We start from the raw sequence: 23,314 nt of genomic DNA, 5'->3' as shown, positions 1-23,314 counted from the left end.
AGATGTGGCACATATATACAATGGAATATTACTCAGCCATAAAAGGAAATGAAATTGAGTCATTTGTAGTGAGGTGGATGGACCTAGAGTCTGTTATACAAAGTGAAGTCAGAAAGAGAAAAACACATACGGGATGCTAACGCATACATACGGAATCTGAAAAAAATGGTAGTGATGAACCTAGTGGCAAGGCAGGAATAAAGACGCAGACGTAGCGAATGGACTTGAGGACACGGGGGGTAAGGGGAAGCTGGGACGAACTGAGAGAGTAGCACTGACATATATACACTGCCAAATGTAAAATGGACGGCTAGTGAGAAGCTGCTGCATAGCACAGGGAGATCAGCTCAATGCTTTGTGACGACCTAGAAGGGTGGGATAGCGAGGCTCAAGAGGCAGGGGATATGGGGATATATGTATACATATAGTTGATTCACTTTGTTGTACAGCAGAAACTAACACAACATTTAAAGCAATTATACTCCAATAAAGGTATTTTAAAAATAAATAAATGAAAAATAGAAAAAAAAATAGGTACCAAAAACGTATTTGACAAAATCCAATGTCCATTTCTGATAAAACCCTCTGCAGAGGAGACAACAAAAGAACAATTATTTAGCCTGATAAAGTGCATCTATGACAAACCTATAGTTAACATCGTACTTAATGGTGAAAGACTGACTGCTTCTCCTCTATGATCAGGAACAAGATAGAAATGGTTGCTCCTATCACTTCTGTTCTTTGTTACGCTGGAGGTTCTAGCCAGTGCATTTGGGCAAGAAAAAGAAATGAAAGGTACTGAGAAAGGAAGATGTAAAACTTTCTTTATTCACAAACAACATGATCTTCTATGTAGAAACTCAGACAGAATCTATAAAATAGCTACAAGAACTATTAAGTTTTAAACAGTTTCAAGACACCAGGGCTCCCTTGAGAAATTGCTAATTCTAAGGCTTGGGCACGGAAAATATAAGATGAGCTTTAGGCATCTTGTAGTGTGAAAAAACAAGAAAGTGCTGAGAAAAGGAAAAAAAGACACACAAAAAAGATGGAAGTAAGTCCAAGGGACACAAGACCCAACCTAGAAGAGCTCCCAAAGGCCAGAGCTGGAATAAGTTAAGTGACAATATTTAAAAAATCAATCATATGTCTATTTACTAATAAACAAACATTGGAAGTTACGATTAAAAAGCAATACCATTTACAATAGCATCAATACATATGAAACACTTAGGAATAAATCTGACAAAAGATGTGTAAGACCTGTACACTGACAACTACAAAACATTTCTGAAAGAAGTTAAAGACATAAATAAATGGAGAGGTATTATTTAGTCACGGATTATATGACTCAATATTGTTAAGTTCTTCCCAAATTGTTCTAAAGATTCTATACAATTCAAATCCAAATCCCAACAGGCTTTTTTTTGGTAGAAATTGACAAAGTGATTCTAAAATTCATAAAAAAAAGCAAATGACATAGAATAGACAAACAACTTTGAAAAAGAAGAAAAGAGGGCTAACAAAATTACCTGATTTCAAACTTTACTATGAATCTACAATAATCAAGACAATAAGTTATTGGAGTAAAAATAGACAAACACACCAACAAATAGAATACAGTTCCAAAACTGACCCATACCTAAATGGACAACCAGTTTTCAACAAAGATGCAAAGGCTTTTCAGTGGAGAAAGGACAGCCTTTTAAACAAATATTGCTGGAACAGTTGGATATTCATATTTTTAAAAAGTGAACCCTCATCCATCTCACAACATATACAAAAACTAACTCAAAATGGATTGCAGGGTACAGGTTAACAACTCTGAAACTGCTTTACATGTATACTGGGGTTGAACAAATAAGTACTAAATGGATGGTGAGAACCATATTTCTCACTGCTAGAGAGAGACATTATGGAAAAACATTATGTGGTAATGGAAAAGAGCAACATCAGTATGAATTCACATTTAGCTTAATATAGATAAAAATGGATAGATGCAGAAGTAATTATAGATGTGTATATCCATCAGTTAGCATACATACATATATTTCCTGGCTCTGCTTGCTGAGAGAACCTAGACATAGTGACACCCCAGTAGCAGAAACCAGCATATCCAGTGCCCACATCTTGGTTCCTAAATAACATACCCCCAGAAAAGTATCTAGGGCTCCTTTGAGAAATGGCTGATTCTAAGGCTGGAGCACTGAAAATATACGATGACCTTAGGCATCTTGTAGTGTCAGGAAACAAAGTGCTGAGAAGAGAAAAAAAAAGGAAAAGAGTAAGTCCAAGGGACACAGGAGTCAACCTACAGGAGCTGGAATGGCCAGAACTAGAATAAGTTGAGTGGCAAAATAAAAACATAGTACTTGATTATAACTTAAAGTATAAAACTAATATACATGAATCCATACTGGTATAATAAATTATTGAAGAAATAAATAAGTGGAGAAGAAGAGACAAATAATAAATACCATTTATAGTACTGATCTTACAAAAGGATTCCAAATAATTTATGTAGATACTCATCTCCAGGAAGTAAAGCATAATTCCTCCCCCCACCTCCCTGGAGCATGGGCTTTACTTAGTGACTTGCTTCCAAAAAAGTGGAAGTGACTTGCTTCCATGCTTTAGCATGGAAAGGGTAAGAAAAAACAAAAAGATTAACTTTACAGTGGAGAAACCTGGCAAATATCACTTTGGCTGGGTGATCATGGTTAAGCAGCACCGTTGATAAAGCATGTTGATAGCATGTGTCCACCCACGCCCACTTCTCCCAAAAATCATCCCAATCTAATGAAGAGAAACATCAGACAACCCCAAATTGAGGGACATTCTACAAAATATCTGACCTGTACTGCTCAAAATGGTCATGGTCATTAAAAACAAGGAAAGACTAAGAAACTGTCAAGGATCAGAGAAGACTAAGGGGGCATGAGCCCTAAACACAATAAGAAATTCTGGACTGAATTCTGGAACAGAAAACAGTTAAAATAACCTGGTGAGGGCTTCCCTGGTGGCGCAGTGGTTGAGAGTCCGCCTGCCGATGCAAGGGACACGGGTTCGTGCCCCGGTCCGGGAAGATCCCACATGCCGCGGAGCGGCTGGGCCCGTGAGCCATGGCCGCTGAGCCTGCGTTTCCGGAGCCTGTGCTCCGCAATGGGAGAGGCCGCCAACAGTGAGAGGCCCGCATACCGCAAAAAAAAAAACCCCAAACTGGTGAAATCTAAATAAAGTCTGAAGTGTAGTTAATAGTAATGTACCTATATTGACTGCCTAGTTTCGACAAATTTACCATGGGTATATAAGATGTTAATAATAAGACAAAGTGGATGAGTGGTATACAGAACTCTATATACTACCTTTGCAACTTTTCTGCAAGTCTAAAACTATTCCAAAGTAAAAATTTTATTATAAAAATGGATTACAGACATAAGTGTAAAAACTGAAACCATAAAACTTCTATAACAAAATATGTAATAAAATATTTTAGACTTTGAATTAGGTAAAGATTTTTTAGAAAAGATGCCAACAGTATAATCCAGAAAAGGTAAAATTGATAAATTAGATTTTACCAAAATTAAATCTTCTACTATTTGAAAGACACTGTTTGGGAATGAAAAGACAAGCTGACTAGGAGAAAATATCTGCAAATCATATATCCAGTACAAGACTTGTATCAATAATGTATAAAGAACTCTTAAAATTCAATAATAACCTGATTTAAAATGGACAAAAGATCTGAACAGACACCAGAGAAGATATAAAAATAAATGAGCACATGTTCAAAATCATTAACCTTAGGATGATGCAAATTAATACCACAAGGAAAAACCACTACACACACATTAGAATGAGCTTGATTTACCAAGCATTGGTAAGGATGCAGAGGAACTAGAACTCTCATACTATGCTGGTGGGGATGTAAAAAGGTACCATCAGTTTGAAAAGTTTGGAAGTTTCTTAAATATTTAAACATATTACCCGTCATATTACCCATTTAAACATATTACCCATTTAAACATATTACCGTCATATAACCCAACTATTCTACTCCTAGGTATTTACCCTCCTCCCCCAAAAAGAAAGCCTATGTCCATACAAGGTCTTATAACATCAATGGTCATAATTACTTTAATCGTAATACTCAATAACTGGACATAATCCAATTGTCCATCAACAGGTGAATGGATAAACTAACTGTGGTATATCCTTATAATGGGACAATACTCATCAATAAAAGGAAATAAAATATTGTTACCTGCAACAATATGGATAAATCTCAAAATAAGTATGCTGACTGAAAGAAGCCAGACAAAAAAAAAGAATGCATACTGTATGATTTCATTTATATAAACTTCAGGAAATGTAAACTAATTTATATTGACAGAAACAGAGGAGTAATTGCAGGGGTTGGGAGGGTGGGACCGGGCTTGATGGGACAGGGAGTGGTGGAACAAAGAGAATATAAAGAGACACAAGGAAAGTATTGGGGTGACTGCATAGCCATTATTTTGATTGCAGTTATAGTTTCACAGATATGTGCATATATCAAAGTTGTATACTTTACATATGTGCAGTTTATTTTATGTCACATATACTTCAACAAACCTGTTTTTTAAAAAAAAATCAACAACCACAAAACCTGGAAAACCTGAAAATACACTAAGCCTGGAAGGGAGAAGCTTGAAAAAAGGGATGATGGCTTTTGACAAACAGCTGATGGCACAGCAAGTGAAAGATTGATTAAACTTGGTCTATGTGGCTTCAAGAGAGAACTAGTACCCACGCAGTAGAAATGAAAAAGAAGCTGAGTCAGATACACGAGAAGAATATTCTACAATTCCAATTCGAGCTGTCCAAACATGGATTTCTCTGTAGGGTAAAGCACCCTCGCAAAGGAGTTTAAGCAGAAACTCAAACAATCACCTGTTAAGTGAGGTCCTAGAAGAAATTCCCACTTGAGATTAGGAGACAGTATTTCTTCATCTTTAAAGGTACTAGTTATAAAAACAGAATAGTTTCCACTTGGGGAGAAATTTATTTAATCATATTCATCAGACCATAAAGCCACCGACACCAAATATTTTGAATGGTTTAAAGTATTTGGGAATATATGAGCAAGGTCAATGAACACACTTGTCAATCGTCAACTGGGTCATCCACACAGGGAAAGCAATAAAGAAGGCTTCAAAAATAAACATAGTTTGTAAAATATGTATTTATCTTGTTCATCTGTTTTTGCACATACTAAATTTTTATAAATTTCTTGAGGGAAAGGAGCACTTATAATGTTTACCATGTAATTCTAAGTACTTATAAGTCAATAACTAATAATAATTGCTGCCATTAATTGAATATATATTACAAGCCTAGAAATTTGAGCAAAGCATTTTGAACACATGAACTTTACAATACTGCAAGATAGCTATTATCCCCATTTTACAAATGAAAAATCATAGGCTGAGGGAAGTTAAGGGGACCTTCACATTGAGGATCTGAAGTCAAGTCTGGCTCCAAAGCCCAATGATATAAGATTGCCTCCTAGTTCACTGAAGAAATAGGGACCATCTGATGGTCACTGTGTAATCTCTTTCCTCCCTATCCAAATATTTCCTGTAATCCTGCCCAATTTATTTTTCAAAAATACAAATTTTCTCATGTTATTCATCCAGCTTCATTTCCCTCAGTGCCTTGTAACTCCTCTCCTTACAAGTCTAAACTCATCAACATGGTGAATGAGAGACCTTCCTGTCCACTTTTCCAACACCACTTCCATTTATTTCTCCTGTATATTCCAGATATACTAAAATACTGGCAAGTCTTATGAAATGCAATACATCTGTACTTTCTGTTTTCACCTCCCTGAATGCCCTTCCTCTTATTTTCAGCCTGGTGAAGAAACTTTTATCCTTCCAGACTCACTTTAAATATTGTCTCCTCTACTGAAACCTTCATTGGCATTCCAGCAACAATTAGAGTACCTTGTTTTACATGTACATCACTCTATTCATACTAATAATTATTTGCGATTTTGTTTCTTGCAAAAAAAATCTCAAAAACAGTTATTCATCTCTAAATCACCAGTACCCAAGCCCAATTCCTGACATACGGGAAAGGTTCAATAAATGTTTATTGACTAAATGAATGGATGATGGACAAGTGGATGAATAAGGAATTAAATGGCTATAGTAACCAGTAACAAGAATTAAACTAAACTTGAATTAAACAAGAATAAGGAAAACATAAGGGTTTTCCCTTTTTATTGATATACAAAAGAAATTGTACTGCCTATGACAGAGATATACTAGTTGCCACAATTATAACAGACACACTACACCTTGTTAATTCTACATGAGTTCATCCTAAATTATGCCTTAATTGAAGCAACTATTATTACCTAGCCTATTTGATCGTGCAGCCCTATTAAAACAGTTTATTCAATCAAAACTAAGGGTATATATAATTTGATGCAAAAATTATTTCTCAAGACTATATAAAATGGTTGGAAACCAGGGGATCTGTGAACTACTCTGATTACTTGTCAAGAAGAAAGCCAGAGAAATAGACTTTTTGTGACCTCCTCCCAGAAACAAAACTATTCACAGATTTTACCATTTCAAGATACAACCTTGTTTAGAGTTCTCCTCCTGCAGATAATACGACATCAAAAAACCTCCCACCATTTAAAATTTCAGGTTCCTTACTTCCATTCTTCATGATTTAAAATTAAAATATTTTTATGCCTGGCCAATGTATCTTTGATTAAGTTCCTAAAATCAGTCTTAATATATAAGGGGGATAATTTAAGGTACATTTTGGGGGGGCTTCTTTTTTCATCTTATTCACTTGTACAGAGCTGACATGGAAATAGCTTAGTTTCCTGTTGGACACTGGTGTTTTATGTTATAATCAGGCTAGACCTAATTCTTTTTAAAAATGCAAAATAAGATGGAACTAAAAAAAAGTCAAGAAGCTTTGAGAACCACTCTCAGCTAATGGAAAAATTATTTTAATTACAAGAGAAATGTTCGAAAGCAATCTTCCAGGTGAAAACAAAGCATTAGTTATCGGCTGAGGAAAATGCTTTTCCTAAAGAAATAGTCACATGTGCAGAAATCCTTAGTCTATGAAATAAACGCCTTATACAGGTAGGTAAAAAAAAATTCACACCTTGGTAATTTTCTTCTAAAATGCTGCCTCATTATAGCAATAACATTTTGATTTATGCTAGAAAGGGTTCCTTTCTGAAAAATTAATATGTATTTTAAAAAACACATAGGAAGAAAACTGTGGTGCTCTATAAAGTACTCAAACAGTATACAGCAGTCAGCTTTGCTTTAAAAGGACAAAAGAAGCCATTTTAAACCACATTAACTGTAATCATCTTTTTTTTCTGAAACATGATAGTAAAATGGGGATAATAACTGAATGATTTCAGATCCCAGCACTGAAAAATTTGGACTATAAAATGAAAAGACAAAAACAAAACTTTGGGCTAAGCTGTCCATTAAACAAAAGGAGAATATTTTCCAAAAGCTGGTGTAAATTTTCTCAGATTAGGCGGCAAACACAAGATATGCAATTTGTTTTGATTTTTCCCTTTACTATCTTCAACTTTGTTCCTGAGTTTCCTTTTATAAATAAACAGGTTAACATAAGGAGGTAACTGATTGCTTAACTTATCACATGTGATCTTTCAAGGGAAATGTTTCAGTTCATTCAAGTTCTGGCTCCTTTCAATATTTCTTGTCTCCTACATGAGAATATGATATTCCATAAAAGGAAAGAACACCATGTGTGAATTAAGTAAGAAGGGTTCATGAAAGAACTGGAATCTAATTACACAAACACACTTCCCTACAGGTGGATATAAGTTCAGAAATCTCTGAAATCTCATCTTTAAAGGCTAGCAGTGCTTTTTTAATTATGCTAAAAGTCCCTTGTCTGCTTGATCTCTCATGAACAATTTTAATCAGGCAAGCCTAATACACTCCGTCTCACAGACAACTTACCAGAGCTCTAAACTATGAGCTAATGGGAAGACAAGGAACCACAAGGATTTTTATTAAAAGGAAAAAATGGCCAGCCTAGAGATTTGGCCAGCAAAAAAGATTAAATCATCCTTTTTCCCCACTCAGCCTACTTAAGAACTACAGACATGTAATTAATTTGCTCTTGAAATTTACTCTGTAAACATAAACACACCATTTAAAACATATTACATCCTTACAACTCACAGTGGTTTTTCATTTTTCTCCTTTCCCATTCACAAATGGACTATTATACTAACAACCAGTTTGCCAGACTCTAAGAATAACCCCTAAAATGTATCTCTTCCGCCCAAAAGGAGAGCCACAATCACTCTCTTTAGTCTATAAGACTCCTGACAAGATCAAAATGAATGTGAAATGATAATTAAAAGGACCAAAAATAACCCCATCTCCACCTTTCAGTTGATCCCCAAGTGCACTTGCTCCTTTAGCTATCTCCAGTCCTCAGTCCATTCTGAGGCCCTTTCAGTACAGCAGCCTACCCCAACCTTCATTTTTCAACTGCTCTAAACTACCTAAACCTAAGAGCCGCCATTTTAAACTCCTTTCTCTTAATCAATACAACCCATAAACTCCAAAAATGTATTGATGGTTGCCCTGATCCTAAGTGTCGGCGTGTATGCTACACTGAATTGATTTTCTCTATCTTGATCTCCCAAACTGCTTTGAAATTAAAAATTCAAAATTGTAAACGCTGATCATAGTTTACCTGATTAGTTGCTGTGTGGTTTGTAGCATATTCTCAACCCCCTCTGTGCCTCATTTCTTTCATCTGTAATACTGTAATTAACAATACACTCCCTTAAAGAGTTGATGTAAGAATAAAATGACATAATAAATAGAAGAGTTGATGTAAGGATTAAATGACATAATACACCTGGCACACTCTGCACACTTAATACATTTAAGTTTCCCTCCAGCAAGTCCCAGATCAGTGTTTCCGGGCCCTTCAAGCATAATCTTTAGCATTTCTGTCAGAACCACCAAGAAGATACTCAGTTTCTCACATTCTCCCTGGCAATCTTTGCCAGCCTCAGGACTCACCAGTAACCCTTACTCAGACCCTTTTTTATTTCCCCATCTCTACACTCAGCTCTATCCCTTTTGAGGTTTGCCAGCTATTTTCATTCCAGGGCTCCCTGGGCATCTCTGCCTCACTCAGTTTTTCTGTGCACTGAGTCACGTTTGCTTATTCATTAGAGAGTGCTTCATTTACCTTTGCTACAGTTTTGACCTGCCTGGTTCTTTTCCTCATTAGTGCTATGCTTCTTACTAATTGCAATTGCACACCATCAGTTTAATTCGACGCTTTTCTATTTTCATTGACTCAAAAGACTACTCCTCACAGTTAAACTAAGAGACAGCAAATTAAAATATAATAGATTAGGATAAATAGTGATGACTATAGCCCAGGAAAAAACATTTGGTTAATTCTAGGAAAATAATTTTTTTTTTTTTACAATCAACATACACTATATGCATTTCACCTATCAGATCCTGTGATTCTTCTGACCTGGTTGTTTGATGAGCTGTAAAAATTCAACTTGCTTACTAAAATGGTAGATGCTGAAGAGCAAAAGAGAATACTTGCCTAGTAAGGCAGGTCAAACAATAAAATTCAGAAATAAGCTTTTAAGAAATGTTCATCAGTACTACTAAGATTGCAAATATACACACACACAAATCCCTTTAAACTGTCCCCACCTAAAGAGTTGTCTGATCCATCTACAAATATCTCAGATTAAGAAAAACCTCAATGCTAGAGTTAGAAAGACCAGATCTCTAATAGGGAATATTCCTCTGTAATAACTTAAATCAGTAAGGACACACTGTCTAGATACTATAACTATGCTCAATGGTCATTTTTTTCTTTTTTTTTTTCTTTTCCTTAATATTCTCTCCCTGATGGATACACAGATTTAAAATGCTTAGTGACACATTATTCTTTAGATAAATATGAATTATATGTCTTTCATAGACTCTATGCTTGGTAATTTTCCTAATGGAGTATAAAGTCTTCCAAAATCCCAGTGTGAATCCCAACCTGTTTCATATTACCATGTTTTGAAGTTTTGCCTCAGGTTCCGGTCAAGGACAAAAAAAATATATCAAATAAAGTGCCATCAAGGACAGGTTTTTTTTCCCTAAGTAACAGAAAAGAGTAATATAATAATTGTCTTTCTTAGAATTTTACCTTAAAAACTCTTAGGATCATTCTATTCACTCAGGCAAATTTTATATTCTAACAATATTAACAAACAAATTACTGCAATGACCTAATTTAGTGCTTCATGGAACAATGGCTAAAATTTTCTTTTCTACTCGAGATTTGGTTTTAAAAGAGCTGCTATCTGTCATCCAGATCATGGTTTCTAAAATCATTTTGAAGTAAAAGGAACCAGGGCTGGGCTGCCCTGGTGGCGCAGTGGTTGTGAGTCCGCCTGACGATGTGGGGGACGCGGGTTCGTGCCCTGGTCCGGGAAGATCCCACATGCCGCGGAGCGGCTGGGTCCGTGAGCCATGGCCGCTGAGCCTGCGTTTCCGGAGCCTGTGCTCCGCAACGGGAGAGGCCACAACAGTGAGAGGCCCGCGTACCGGGAAAAAAAAAAAAAAAGGAACCAGGGCTCTCCGGAAAAAAATGACTGATTCTAGGAGTGAAGCAGGAAACGTAAAGGTAAGTCTCATGCATCCTGAGATGCCAGAAAGGAAGGGCTCAAAAAAGAAAAAAACACACACACACACACACACACACACGCACAATGATGAGGGTAAGTCAAAAAAACACAGGAGTTAACATAGAACAATTTAAAAGTTCCCAATGGCCAAAACTGGAACAATTTGAGCAATAAAATAAAACAGTATTGGATTTTAACCCAAAGTATAAAATAAGTATCTATGAGTCCATACTTAACATAAATAAATGATTGGCTAAATAAATAAACAGACCGAGGGAGGAGAAACAAATCTCTTGTGCAGAAGTATTCTAAATAATTTATGAAGCTACTCTACCCTCAAAGAGGTGCAACATAACTCCTGACTTCTTAAGTGTGGGCTCCACGTAGTAACCTCCTTTCAAAGAGTATAGTATGGAAAGGGGATAAAGAGTAACTTTAGAATGGTGAAATCTGTTAATAAGAGAGGAAACTGTATGTAAGATATAAGGGAACTCTCTGTGCTACCTTCACAAGCTTGCTGTAAACCTGAATCTACTGTAAAATTAAGAATGTATCTTAAAAGTTAAAAAAAGAAAGATCTTCTACAGCCTTTGTCTGTCTGAAGTTTGCTATCTGGCTTACCTGTAGAAATTCTAGTCAATTTTAGACCACTTCAATTGTACAATTCTTCACAACACTCTAAAATCCAGAGGTCACTTGTACTGCAGCAGAATGGAAAGATGAGGGTCATAGTCCTGCATTTGATTTTGGCTCTATACGTAACTATCCACTTGACAGAAATAACCAATTTTCTCATCTTTAAAACGGAGCAAGCCTGCTTGGTGAGCTTTCTGTTACCCCGAGGGGGAGGGGGTTAATGCGATGGCCTGTCTGCATTCTCAACGCTGAGTCTCATCTGCATCCATCTCTGGTTTGGCCCACTCATATGTTAACCAGGCCCCAGACCTGGGTGCTTCCAGTTTGTTTCTTTAGACTGGATGCTCAAATGTCATTCTTTAAAAAAAAAAACAAAAATCAATCCATGTTAATTCTATCTCTGGAAGAAAAACCAGAAATTAGATATAGCAGTTGCCTCTATGTGGATGCTGGAGTGGGAGACACGATTTAACTGTATATACTCTTGGGCTACCTGAATTAATTTTTACTATGCATAAGCACTAGATATTTTAAAAACTTATTACAAAAGCAACAACAAGAAATCCATTACTACTCAGGGATTACTGTAAGTTTCTTGTTTCTACCTTTGTATCTGCTGTCTGTTATCTCCTTTTAATACAGTACCATAGCAAAAATCAAGAAGCATGGCTCCAGGAGATTAGTCTAAAATGATTTCAATCAACTTATTTTTGTACCAAATCAGCTGTTTCAACTGGCATAGCAGTCTTGGAATCAAAAGTGCCTTGAGATAGAACCTAGACCTGCCTATGTACTAGTTATTTAACCTCACTAAACCCCAGTGTCCTCATCCGTAAAACTGGAATAACAATACCCACACTTCACAGGGTTGTTGGAAAGATTAAACAAAAATACATGTAAAGTCCTTAGCAGGGTGCCTCGTCCATCTATTACAGCCATTATCAGTATAAACGGAAGTCTGTGGGAAGATTTGATTTCTCACTCAGACGTGTCTTCTACTCAGCTATGGATCCAGAAGCAACTTCCAAGTTTTAACACCCCTAAAATGCAATTGGCTTTCAGCAATTACTATTTCCAGTTCCCTAAAGAAAAAGCATTAAATAACGAGAATGAACAGTATTTCCTTCTCTGCACAGAAATGTCTCCAATCATAAGAAACATGCAGGAGTCACACACTATAGGTAACATGCTTAGAATTGAATAATTCTTTTGAACCATAAAAAAAAAAAAAAATAATCAAGGACAATAACATAAAACTTGATTAAATGTGCAGAATGCTACAGTTGGAAGTCGTCTTTGGAATTCTGCCAAAGAATTGCATAAGTTTTAAATTTTAGGTTATATTTGCATTCTGGCTTTTTGCTTTAGTTTACTTGCAAAGGGGCATGTCGTATATTACCTAGAAACAGATTTTTGAGACTAGTGGTAACATATATAAATAACTTTAATAAAAATACAGGTTAGAGCAATGCATGTAAACATCTTATGTGCTCAATGAATATTTGTTGAGTGAATTTTGAGTGTATAAATATGCGAATAAATAATGTTACCAATGCATCTTCCTTCCCATGAGTAATTAGAAATACCATTCCTTTCCTATCTGTCTCAAAAAAGTAGCTAAACAACATATTTTACACTGATTTCTATTTTACCATGGGTTTTAAATTAAAGCATTTCAAAAACTATAGGTATATTTCCATTCACAGGACCTTCTGTGTATTTGTGTGGATTCACACATCTACATACATGTACACGGGCAACACTCTAGAGTAGATGTATCTCTATGTACTTGAACGTAACTTAAGATAGAAAAGTACTACCTTACCAAAAGATATATTTGAGGAATTTTTTATACTTCCTAATTTTTTTTTAGAGTTTTGCTACAAGATTCCTTAAAACTCCTTCTTGTTTTTGAGATCACACATAAGAAAAACAGCTCATGTATCTCAGACTTGAAACCACCTCTAGCAACTTGACTGTTAACACATTATTGACCGGAGGATTTTTGCAGAAACTAACGCCTGTGGCAATAATACATCTCCGGTCAATAATGTGTTAACTAGAAAGTCACTATAAATTTTTAGACTGTACCTATCAGTGAATTCTCCAAAACAAAGGGAAGAGGAATGAAAATCTGAAAACATAATGATAGAAATCTTAAAGAACCATCTATTCCAAATGGTTAGGCTAGGAACTACTTAAGAAATTCCATTCCATTACTCTACCACCCAGTCCGATAATGGCCATTGTTGACTGATTTTTTTTTTCTCAAATCTTCCATTTTATGTAACACTTCACAGTTTGTAAGTCATTCACATGTATGTCAAATCATAGAATCCTTACAAAACCTGCAAGCAAATGTTGTGCAGTTCATTCAATCAGGGATAGACAGTGTGATTTGCACAAGGCCACCAAGCTAGTAAGCGGCAAAAGTGGGATTCATACCCAAGACCTCTGACCCTAAATACAGTGCTCTCTCCACTCTCTCCCAGCTGATATCCACAGGTGAATTCCACTTTCACTGACTGGCCCCATTTCTTGAAGCACAACGCCCCCTGTCCACCTCCCTGAAATCCTTCCTCAGATGGTTTACCACGGCCCCTCTGGTCTCATGCCAGTCTGTAGCCATAGACATCTTCCCAAATTTAAATCAGATAGTCTTTGAGGTAAGACCAGCAAATGCTTTTCAGTGTTTCCAGATACAGAATAAACTTCTTGGTAAGGTCTTCAAGGTCTGAGGGGCTTGACTGCTTCTTCATTTTCAGGTTTGGAATGTATTCTCCGTCAATCGGACAGACTTTCCATCCTTCATAATCACCATGCTCACTCATTTTGGGTCCCTCTCTCCTCCCCTTTTCACCTACTTAATGTATACTCTCTGTTACCTCAAGCATCACTTCCTCAAGCAAGGCTTCCCTTACTAACCAAATTAAATGCCCATACTGTACACTCCCGGGGTGCCATGTACCTCTACTTCACTGCAGTTATCATAGCTCCAATTACATTTACTCATATAATTATTTGCTTAATGTCTGACTTTTCCACCAGACTGTCAGTGCCACAAAGGGTAAAGATGAAGTCATTTTTTCTGTTTTTAGTCACTATTATATCCCCAATGCCCCAGCACAATTTCCAGCCCTATAGTAGGTACTTTCTTTTAAAAGCTGAACAAATATTTCTTTTAGTCTTTAAATATTTGAAAACAGCTATTATTCTGATGACCCCTCACTCTATACATATACGCACAAAAGTTAAGGTTTACTAAGGAAAGCACTCTGATTCTTTAAAATATTCCTTTTATGACAAAGTTCCGAGACACTTCTTAAAACCCAGAAGCTATGAAGGAACACAATGGCATTTTCTCACCAGTCCAGAGACTCTGCACCTTTTCTGTTCCAAACACTGCGCTTCTATTAAAACAATCTACACCTGAGACAGTGATAGTTATATCACAAATTCCCAGGTCTTCTTCATAAGAATTGCTCTTAAAGCATGTCTATTTGATTCTTACTAGTGTGATAATTTGACAAACCTATATGCAGAATTTTACATTAATCACTATTATAGACCATTTTCGTTTTAGCCAATCATTTCAGATGGCTAAGCTTTTTTTCAATCCTGATTCCCTCATCCAAACTATTAGCTTTCGCTCCAGCTTTATGTGATATGCAAATGTGATGGGCCTGTTTCATCCAAGTCAGTGATAAAAATGATTAATAGAACAGAGTGAAAGAAAGAGCCAGGTCATGTCACTAGAAATACCTCTCTCCAAGCTGATATCAATCCATTCATCAAATTTTTTCAAACATCTATGAATCTACCTGTCGTCATTAAACAGTACCTAATTTGACCACCTATTTCATAAACATATCATGAGACACTTTGTCCAAAACCTTGCCAAAATCAACTTACTCCACCTACACAGGAAAAAGAATTACACTAGTTTAATAAGACATATTCCAAGTGAACCCATGTAGTCTCCAGAGGACTGCTTCTTTTCTAGTTAAGTCTTCACAAACCATTTGTCTAATGATCAATTAAAGAACTGTCCCAAAGATAGACATGAAACCCACTAATCTCACAGTTTCAAAATCCTATTTTTACCCCCCTTTTTTGAAAATAAAAGCAGTATCTGCAGGATCTGAAGTCTTTTGGCACCTCTGGTACTGACCATAAATTGCTCAAAGAACACCAAACCATTCATTTATGCAAGTCATTTAATCTCAGAACGTTAACTAGTTGAGAGTATTGAGTGCTTTCTTATCACTGTCTCACCTTCCTTAAACTTTAATTCCCTTGCTACCATCATTAGTCTCCTTTACTGAACCTGAATATCATTTTCTTTTGATAGAGAAGTTGAAACCAACCCAGGAGTACCACAGCTCTGCCTTAACTGTAACATCTAGTATTATTACACACCATCTGACCCAAGCAATAGTTTATCCTTTTTCTTGTTTTCCTTCACGATCTGAACAGAATATGTTGTGTTCCTTAGCATCTTTACAGACCTCAAAACATTTTAGGATTCAGCCTCCTGTATGCTCTTCTTTTAAATTACTTTTCTATTTGTGTTCCAACCCTTTCTTATGTAGGAGGATCACCTGTGCTTATGTTGCCAGTATTTCACCACAGACATTTCATGCATTCAGTTAATGTTTTATTGCTTGCCAAATATAGGCAAGTCACCAAACTAGAGCAAAGGATACAAAGAGACCTAAGAGCTTATCCCTGCCTTTAAGGAATCCAGAGGGAAAAAACAGACTTTGGGGAAGAAAAATAGGCTTCTATATACCAAGATAAAAGTAAGTGCTGTGTAAGCAGAGTACAGAGCAACTAGCTCAAGTATGAAATAGCTGTTAAAGTCTTCATCAAGGAAATGATATCTGAGTTGAGTCTTGAGGCGAGGAAGTGGTCCGTTAAAGACTAGAAGTATGTGTGAAGGTAGGGTAATATAAAAAATACCTTGTTTTCATACAAGAGTGATTAACTTCAAGTAGCTGGGATTTAAGTTGCATAGAGTGCAAGAGATAGTCTGAAAATATAAAGTCAGTTATAAAAAGGCCTTGTGATTTAGGTGTCCAACACATAGGATAAATAAAAAGAAGCAAATTATCTCTACAGAATACTATGGCAGCGATTAAAAGAAATCAAGATGGGGCTTCCCTGGTGGCGCAGTGGTTTAGAGTCCGCCTGCCGATGCGGGGGACACGGGTTCGTGCCCCGGTCCGGAAAGATCCCACATGCCGCGGAGCGGCTTGGCCGCTGAGCCTGCGCGTCTGGAGCCAGTGCTCCGCAACGGGAGAGGCCACAAGGGTGAGAGGCCGCGTACCACAAAAAAAAAAAAAAAAAAAGAAATCAAGATGTACAGATCTTTAAAATAGTGCTGAGGGCAAACTAAATAATGTCTAGAGCATAATACCTGCAATGCAAAATTAAAATACATGCACATTGAGTATTGTATGCACACAAAATAAAGCTACATGTTTATACAAATAAAAGGATTCAGAAAAAAATATGACAATAGTTACCTATGGAGAGAGAATGTAATGAAGGTGGGAAATGGAAACAAAAGAATTTTTTTAAAGTGTGTATGCATCTGTTTGACATCCAAAGACATGAAAAAACTTAACAAGTGACAGAAGTTTTAAAGTCTGGGAATGGCAAAATCTAATAGGGTTTTTAGGAAGAAAGTTTGGCCCAGTGTGAAGTATACAGCCCTGTAGCTATAGTTTATTCTGGAGTCAAAGAGCATGGGTTCATCACCCTTTTTCTGCACATACTGAGTAGATCTTTATCATTCTGTTAGAAAAGGCTAGGTATCAGACTAAACTGCCAATAAGTAAAGAGGAATGTAGAACTCTTGGTAAAAGATGAAACTGAACACTAGGTTTGACAGGGAGTCCATAGCTGCAAATAAAAGCAGTATCTTAAAGCCCAAATTTTTTGACTATCTTCTGGAAATTTTACTGAAAACATTCCTGCACTGTGTAGATAATGAACTACATAAATACTAAGGGTTTCACCAAGCTGAAGGTCTGTTCCATTTTCTTATAAGTGTGCCAAAGGGAGAGCAATGAGAAATTAAAACAAAGCTTTGCTGAATATGTCTTGGCAGCTCAGAGTAGGGATCTCTGTAATAAACTCATACAGGCCCTACCACTTGAGAGATGAATCTTGCATTACCAAGAACTGCTTCATCTGTACAAACAGACTTTCTATAGAACTATAACTGAACCCTACAGACAACAAGCCAACATTTTAAAATTCCATCAAGCTCTAGCGCCAGGTGAAAACTGTTTGCTGTGACATGATTTATGTAACACATTTCATCTAGTTATCTTAGAATCAAAGGAATTTTACGAAAGGGTTCTCATTCAGATAAACAGGAATGATTTCTACTCTAATCACATCTGTGAAAAGTGGAAAACGCACCTGGGAAGTTCCAGGACAAGATCCTACTGATTAAATTTTGAGAATAAAGAACTTAAAAACAAAATTGGCAGCCTTATTGGGCGTTCCTCTATCGTGAAGACATTGTTTTTCATTTGAAGGCAGAAAGCTAACTAAAAAGCAACCAGAATCAAAATATATTTTAAAAGTTATAAATGATATAGATAAATAATATATAACATGGTTAACAATACTCTATATATAACCTTACATTTCCACAGACATGTTCATGACAGTCAAATGTTTGTTTTTCCATTTGGTCTGTGCTTCAGTAATTTGACAGGGATTCCTTCCCCTATGAACCTTCTCAACAAGTATCATTTCAGCCCCTGCTTAATTATCCAGCATCTCATCCTACTATCTTCTCACCCATTCTATTCAGAATAAGGTATACTTCAATAAAAGGTGGAATTTAAAGGAGGGCATCTTCAATACTGACTCTAATACAATTTTACTTTTAAATATTATTACCCAAGGAAGGTAAATATATTATCTATGGGTAATGAGATATGGGCACTAGTTCCTTTCTTCTTTAGAAAATGTGTTCCTTTTTTTTTTTCTTTTTTTTTTTTGCGGTACACAGGCCTCTCACTGCTGTGGCCTCTCCCGTTGTGGAGCACAGGCTCTGGACGCGCAGGCTCAGCGGCCATGGCTCACGGGCCCAGCCGCTCCGTGGCATGTGGGATCTTCCCGGACCAGGGCACGAACCCATGTCCCCTGCATCGGCAGGTGGACTCTCAACCACTGCGCCACCAGGGAAGCCCCCAAAATGTGTTCCTTTTATAAACAAGAAAAACGATTTCAAATAACTAGGTAGTGACATGATGAGGGAAAACTATTATAACAAGTTCTCAATTTCAAAAGATGGTTATATATATCAAAGGACCTTGGTCTAGGATCTTCCTTTTGCCTTCTCTCAGTTTCCTGGCTTACTAAACCCAACTTTAGATATGGATGCATAGTCATTAGCTTTGTCAAAGGGTCTGTGAAAAACTGAACAGTGGAAGGCAAGGACTGAGAAAATCTAAAAGTTACATATCAGGTACTTAGAAAAGATACTAAATCTCTCTGGACCCTAAAATTAAATTCTATTATACGAAAATGTCAATTTTTTTTATAATGAGACACATTAAGTGAGTACCTCAACAATTTATGCTAAATAAACTCTTGCACCTCAATCTACCCATGCATGAAATGAAATAACCTAATATTAACAAGGTCACATAATAATTTTAACATTACGGTTAGGAAAAAGTCCTTGTTCAATAAAACTATTATTGTCCTGATACTTGCCAAGCTTTCCTCTATCTTACACACTCATAAGATAAATCAACATTTAAAAAACAACAATGTAACATTTAATGTTCAGTTTTACTTTTCTTAACATTAAACTTGAAATTTATAAACTTGTTTATTCATATCACTTAGTCATCTCATTATTTGTACACCTAAACTGAGGTGAGATTTCACAGAATCTCAGAGCTAGTACACTACCTCTCACCCTTCCAGGCTTGAGAGGAATATTAGGGGCTAAAAAAGCCCTTAAAGCAATATCACTAATTACATTAAGACATGATAGTAGTTAGTTTTAAGCTACACATGTCCACTATCAAAAAAGCTCCAAAACACTGCTATTTTCTTGCCATTCCAAGTACACATACCTCTGTTTCTACAGTGAGAAAGAATGATACTTAGATGACCACTTAACCAATCAATTTCCTAATAGCAACATATTTTACTGTATGTACAACAGAGAACTACACACGCCTATCAATGCTTCTTTATATTCTTACTTTGACATATTTAATGTTCCCACAGAAAAATATTTTTCTTGTAAAATGACAGGTTATTATAATCTACAAAATACAACTTTTCCCAGTGAGTTATAACATCCTTGAGATTTACTATTTCTTTCTTATTTTCTTTCTTTCACTAATACTTAAAATATATGGTATAGTAGTAATACCACAGCTGCCTTTAACAGAGTAATTTGTAACGTGGCTTTTTATCTCATTCTATACAGTAAATAAGTGTAAATGCAACTCACGGGGTGAATACTTCATAAAATATAATCATGCGAAGTATCAACAATATGCTTAATAATTTAGTTATAGCTATTGATTCTTATATCATTATATGGGTGGTATTTACTGCAAAGTAAGCATTTAGCAAATTTACACAGGAGAAAAATTTCAAGTTCATGATGGTTGTAAGAGAAAAAATGGAAAAGGATCTATTTAAGCACCTTAGGAAATTCTGTTCATATAATTTAAACTTTTCAGGTAGTTTTGAAATCTCATCATTCTAATAAACGTTATATGATATTTATAAAGGCAAGAATATGCTAGATGATTTACAGAGCATAGGGTTTCTCCTCAGGGGATTTACAGTCTGAGCTAGATAGCAAATATAAGTAGCAAATGTTTTTAAACCTTGTAGCAATGTTAAATTTTTAGTACTCTTGAAAGTACATAAGAGAGCAACAAACTGTTTTCATCACATGAAAACATTAATTGAGTTTTGTGTTTCTTTATTTATTTTTTTTTTTAATTTTTTTTTTTTTTGCGGTACGTGGGCCTCTCACTGTTGTGGCCTCTCCCGTTGCAGAGCACAGGCTCCAGACGCTCAGGCTCAGCGGCCATGGCTCACGGGCCTAGCTGCTCCGCGGCATGTGGGATCTTCCCGGACCGGGGCACGAACCCGCGTCCCCTGCATCGGCAGGCGGACTCTCAACCACTGCGCCACCAGGGAAGCCCTGTTTCTTTATTAAACAATATGGTTCATCATTTTTATTCATTTAATCCAACTTCCCAATCCTCCAAAACAATTTTAAAAGATACTGTGTTAGTCAGTAAAACTGCATTTGTCATCCTCATTCTAAAGTTCATAGAATGTGCTTTAGATGAAGGTAGAATGATTTTAACACCAACATGTAAAAAGCCATCCATCCAACAAGGTCAAGTCAAATCGATGACTAAGCAATTGGAATACATCTACCAGTCTTCTCATCTAAAAAGACAAAATAGAACTACTGCCCTTTCAAGGAATAGGTTCTTGCTAGGAAGAAGTACAGTTAGAACAATATAATGCTAGATCAAAGTTTTTTCACAAATTCACTGCAATGCAACAATTATCACTGACAAGTCTTAAGAAGTTGAAGTATATATAAAGTGTGACTTAATAAGAATGTACAAAAGACTTTACAAAATGTTTTCAATGAAACAACAACAAAAAATGCAAGTATTAACATCTCTATGAAATATACTATCATATGGTTATTGAAATTAAATTCACATCCAAATTTATTACATTTTTATTTTGCATATCAAACTTTACAAATACCTGCATTAACATACCCGCATAAGCTATTTTATTTTGTGTTTTATTTTGGTTTTAGGTACAAATAACCATTTGGAGAATATCTGAAAGGAAGAACAGGCCCTATAGCATATATTAAAATATTTCTTATTTCAGTGACAAGAAACAGGTTGTTAGAGTAACATAAGTGACCTTTTGTATCACCCAATTCATAAATCAATTGGTGTTTATTACTATTTCCAAAAATAAAAGGGGGGAACTTCACCAACTTATTTTATGAGGCCAGCATTACTCCAGTTTTTTAAAAAGATGACCAAAATATTACAAGAAAATTTAACCACTACCAAAGTTCAAGAAAACAGAAGAATGTAACAAAATCCTAACAAATCAAACCAGTAACATATAAAAAGTGTAATAAATCATGATAAAATGGGACTTATCCCAGAATTCAAATGTTGCCTCATATTACAGTATCAATCAGTGTAGTTTACCAGATTAAGAGGCTAAAAGAAAAAAAGCATAAAATCACCTCAATTTAACCTTCACTCATATGTAAAATCTCTCTGCAAACTGGGAATAGAAGGGAACTTCCTCAAGGCGATAAAGGGCATCTAAAAAGAACCTATAGCTAACAGCATATTTAATGGTCAAAGACAAAACATTCTCTTTCTAAGATCAGGAAGAGGACGAGGATATTTTCCCTTGCCATTTCCATTCAACATTGTAGGTTCTAATCAATGTAATAAGCCAAGAAAGATTAACAACTTATTGACCAGAGACTTCTCAATACGTCTTTTGTTACCTGAACATTATTGACCGGAGACATTTCAATATTCACTTACATAACAAATCTCTGGCCACAGGCATTAGTTTCTGCAAAAATCCCCCAGTCAATAATGTGTTAATAAAAGGCAGACAAATTGGAAAGGTAGGAGTAAAACTGTATTTGCCAACAACATGATTGCTTATGCAGAAAATCCTAAAGATTTTTTTTAAAAGGCGATTAGGAATAACAAGTACATTTAGTAACATTATAAGGCAATATGGTCAATACATAAAAAGTCAAATATATTTCAATACCAGCCATATTATACTTCAGTACTAGCAATGCTAGTATAAAAGTATCAAATATATGATACACCTAGAGACAAACTTAAGAAAAAAAGATATGCAAGAATTATACATTGAAAACTAAAAATCACTGGTAAGAGAAATTAAAGAAGACCTAAATAGAGATATGTCATGTCCATGGATCATAATACCCAATATGGTTAAGATATTAATTTTCCTGAAATCAATCTACAGAGTTACTACAATTCCAATCAAAATCCCAGGAATTTTTTGGTGGAATTTGACAAGCTAATTCTAAAATTTATATGCAAATTCAAAGGACCTAAAATAACCAGAACAATTTTGAAACACAAGACAAAATGAGAGGAATCATATACTACCCAACTTTAAGACTATGAAGCTACAGTAAACAAGAACATAAGGTACTGACATAAAGATAATTTAAAAATTGGAATTCAAATACACCCACACAAATATCATCAACTGATTTTCAATAAAGATGCCAAGGTAATTCAATGAAAAAATTATAGTCTTTTCAACAAATGGTGCTGAAAAAATTGGATTACTCATATGGTAAGATATGAAACTTACTTTACACCATATTTAAAAATTAACTCAAAATGTATTGACAACCTAAAGAGAAGATTATAAACTCCTAGAAGAAAACAGACAAATTAAATGACATTAGGTTAGACAAAAATTTTAATACTCCACAAAAAGCCCAAAGGAAAAAAATGATAAATTAACTTCATCAAAATAAGACCTTTGTTCTTTGAAAAGACACCCTTAAGAAAATGAATATGCAAGCACATCAATGTGAGGGGGAAAATTTGCGAAACATATTTTTGATAAAGGGTTTGTATCCAAAATATGTAAATATCTAAAAAGAACTCAATAAGGAGACAAAAAACATGATTTTTTAGAAGTAGGTAAACGGTCTGGACACTTTACAAAAGAGGATATGCAAATGACCAATAAGCATATGCAAAGATGCTCAACATCATTAGTCATTCTAGTGCAATACAAATTAAAACTACAATAAATTACTACTACATACTCACTGGAACTAGAGCTAAAATTAAAAACACCATCAATATTATGTGTTAG

At 35.6% G+C, this 23,314-nt stretch overlaps 1 protein-coding gene across 3 annotated transcripts in view; it reads right to left on the bottom strand.

Annotated features, from left to right (window-relative positions):
- The window catches only part of RFX3 (regulatory factor X3), a 288,511-nt gene that overhangs the window by 194,403 nt on the left and 70,794 nt on the right, over nt 1–23,314 (bottom strand). The window contains exon 10 of one of the 3 annotated variants that reach the window (XM_049711842.1): nt 2,151–2,257. The exons of the other annotated variants lie outside the window; for them this stretch is intronic. Within the exon in view, the coding sequence (XP_049567799.1) occupies nt 2,151–2,257 (107 nt within the window). The remainder of the gene's footprint in view (nt 1–2,150; nt 2,258–23,314) is intronic. 3 annotated transcript variants of the gene reach the window in all.

The sequence above is a fragment of the Orcinus orca genome, chromosome 6 (genome assembly GCF_937001465.1).
Source record: "Orcinus orca chromosome 6, mOrcOrc1.1, whole genome shotgun sequence".
In the NCBI taxonomy this organism is placed as follows: domain Eukaryota; kingdom Metazoa; phylum Chordata; class Mammalia; order Artiodactyla; family Delphinidae; genus Orcinus; species Orcinus orca.
The sequence above is the reverse complement of the archived record's forward strand: the minus strand, read 5'-3'. Positions and strand labels throughout refer to the sequence as shown.